At 50.1% G+C, this 2,473-nt stretch overlaps 1 protein-coding gene across 1 annotated transcript in view; it reads right to left on the bottom strand.

Annotated features, from left to right (window-relative positions):
• The window catches only part of SAFB2 (scaffold attachment factor B2), a 32,614-nt gene that overhangs the window by 29,208 nt on the left and 933 nt on the right, over positions 1-2,473 (bottom strand). The window contains exon 2 of the mRNA XM_006896374.1: positions 1,695-1,782. Coding sequence (XP_006896436.1) covers positions 1,695-1,782 — 88 coding nt within the window. The remainder of the gene's footprint in view (positions 1-1,694; positions 1,783-2,473) is intronic.

The following is a 2,473-nucleotide window of genomic DNA, read 5'->3' as shown; positions in this document are numbered from 1 at the left end:
ACACTGCTGGGTTAACTCAAAGGCCCATGTTCAACAGCCAATCCAGGGGAGAATGAGAGGTCGTCTCCTCTCACAGATTTACGGCCTGGGAAACTTAAGTGTTCTGACCCAGACTGTACTAGATGGCGGTGGGGTGGGTTAGATTTTATCACTGAAAATAGATTGAGAATCATGACCAACTGGTAAAGATAGTCAAGGTTGGGCATTGTAGGCAATTCAATGCCTTAAAAAAAAAAAAAGGGGGGGGGGAGGCATGGGTATCAGCTATGAAAAGTAATTAAGGAAAAAACCCCAGCAATTAAGTAACGATATGTCTTAAAATGTTATGCTGAGTTGAAGAAGCCAGTCACAAAAGGCTACATTGCATTATTCCATTTGGTTTCAGGTAGGAAAGGTGACAAGGGGAGCTTAATGGGTACAGAGTTTCTCAGGGCTGAGGAAGATGTTCTAAAATTATACTGGGCTATATGCTCACTAAATAAACTAGAAACTACAGGTCAGGGGCGTGCTGGTGGCCTAGTGGCAAGAAGCTGTACTGCAATCCCAGAGGTACACAGTTCAAATCCACGAGATGCTCTGCCGGAGGAGGAACAATTTCCTCCTGTACCAGTCAGATCTGATTTGACGGAACATGCACAAAAAATAACAAAAAAATTTAAAACAACAACAACAAAAAAAAAAATACAGGTCATTGACTTGTACTTATTTTTAAAATGCAGACAAACACCTTATTGATGTATTCACCACAATCACTCATTGATAAGATACTAAACCAGCGCAAACACCCTTAACAGGGCATTTTTTTTTTTAGATCTAGCAAAGCTGGAAATAGTCCCTGGTAGTGCGATGAAAAAAAAGTATTCACTAGCTAACTAAAGTACTTTTGTGCAAGTCACCCACAGGCTCCGTGTGGAGAGACCTGGCAATCTGTGCCGGTGTTGAAAACCCAATGGAGTGGTCCTATGAGCAGGAGTTACTCAGCAGCACCTACTAGCTACATGCAGTCTTGGGCAGGTGTCATTCTCCTTGACTGAAGACCTGTATTCTGAACCAGGAAGCAGCCAAGCAGGGGGCCTTTGGTTGGTCAGACCAGCTGGAGCAGTCTCAATGTGTCCTCCCCCAGCTGGTTTCAACATCAGTGATGAGAACACTTATTTGACCCTGTGCTTCTCTTTTCTCCTCCTGTCCACTTTCAACACTCACTTGTTAGGCGGTGAAGAGACACTAAAAGGGGGGTATGGGGGGGAAGTATATATAAAAAAAGGTCCTTCTCCTGTTGGACCTGGCAGAAAAAAAACGAAAATTGTTAACAGGCAATACTTCAAGTTCTCAAAAAAGAGCTCTGGAGAGGCAATAGTTACAACTCAAAGACTGGCCGTGCAAACTTACCCCGCAGGCCTGTGAAAGACTTGCTGTGTGCCCTCAAGCTGATTCACAGCAAGCCCACAGGATGGAGAAACACCCCGTAGGGTTTCCAAGGCTTTCATCTTGAGGGGAGCAGGAGTTTGCTGTGGAGCTGCTGGTGGGTTTAGTCGGCTGACTGTTGGTTAGCAGTCAAGCACTTAACCAGTGCACCACCATGGCTCCTCCCCCCTCAAAAACCCTATGAGGCATTTCCACTCGGTCAACTCCAAGGCACCCAGAGTCTCTCACCACTTGACTGGCTCTGAGCAGCAGTAAGTATAAAAAGGTACCTTTATCATACTTCTTGGGGGTCTTCTTGGTGGTAACATCTAAAGCTATGTCAATTTCATCAGGATCCTGCCCTTCTTCCTTAACTGCCTATGGGGGGAGAGGAGAGACACGGTGTTATCAAATGCTGTCCAGTAAATGTGGTTCTTCACAAGGAGCAACCTCCCCGCCAACAAAGGCAAAACACAACTTGAGTTCCGCCATCTGAACCACAAGAACGGGCCCAACACGGCAGGCGAGGGTCTGGTCAAGCCCTTGGAGAGGAGCTGCGTGCTGGAGCCTGGAGGTCACTAATCAGCCTCGCCTCCCACACTGTCCTAACTGGGTGAGCCCAGAGCTGAGGAGGAAGAGGCCGAACTTGATTCACCCCCCCCAGACACCCTGAGCCTTGGGGAGGAAGCAGGACCCAGAGCCAGGGCAAGGTGGGAAGCTGGACTCAACAGGTGCCTTTTGGGGGGGCTCCTGTGGGCCTGGGGTAGGGCTGGGCGCTGCCCTCCGGGGAACTCACAAGGTCTCCGCGCTCAGGAAAGCTGGTTCCCGGGAGGAGGGAGACCACCCCTCACCCCAGCCTTGTGCACAGGGCTGCAGGGTGGGACACAGTGGGGAGCTTGGGGATGGAGCTGGATTTCTGCAGAGTCGGGGTAACCTGGTGGGGGGCTCTGGGAGGAGGCAGCCAAGCTGCTGGGTGGATGGTGGACAGGCCAGGAGATGGGCAGGCCAGGGGGTGGACAGGCCGGGTGGACGGGGCAGGATAGGGAGTTTGGGCAGGGGTGGGGGAGGG

The sequence above is a fragment of the Elephantulus edwardii genome, unplaced genomic scaffold, assembly GCF_000299155.1.
Source record: "Elephantulus edwardii isolate Elephantulus edwardi_28Jun2011 unplaced genomic scaffold, EleEdw1.0 scaffold00185, whole genome shotgun sequence".
In the NCBI taxonomy this organism is placed as follows: domain Eukaryota; kingdom Metazoa; phylum Chordata; class Mammalia; order Macroscelidea; family Macroscelididae; genus Elephantulus; species Elephantulus edwardii.
Note: the sequence above shows the minus strand (reverse complement) of the source record. Positions and strands in the feature narration are given on the sequence as shown.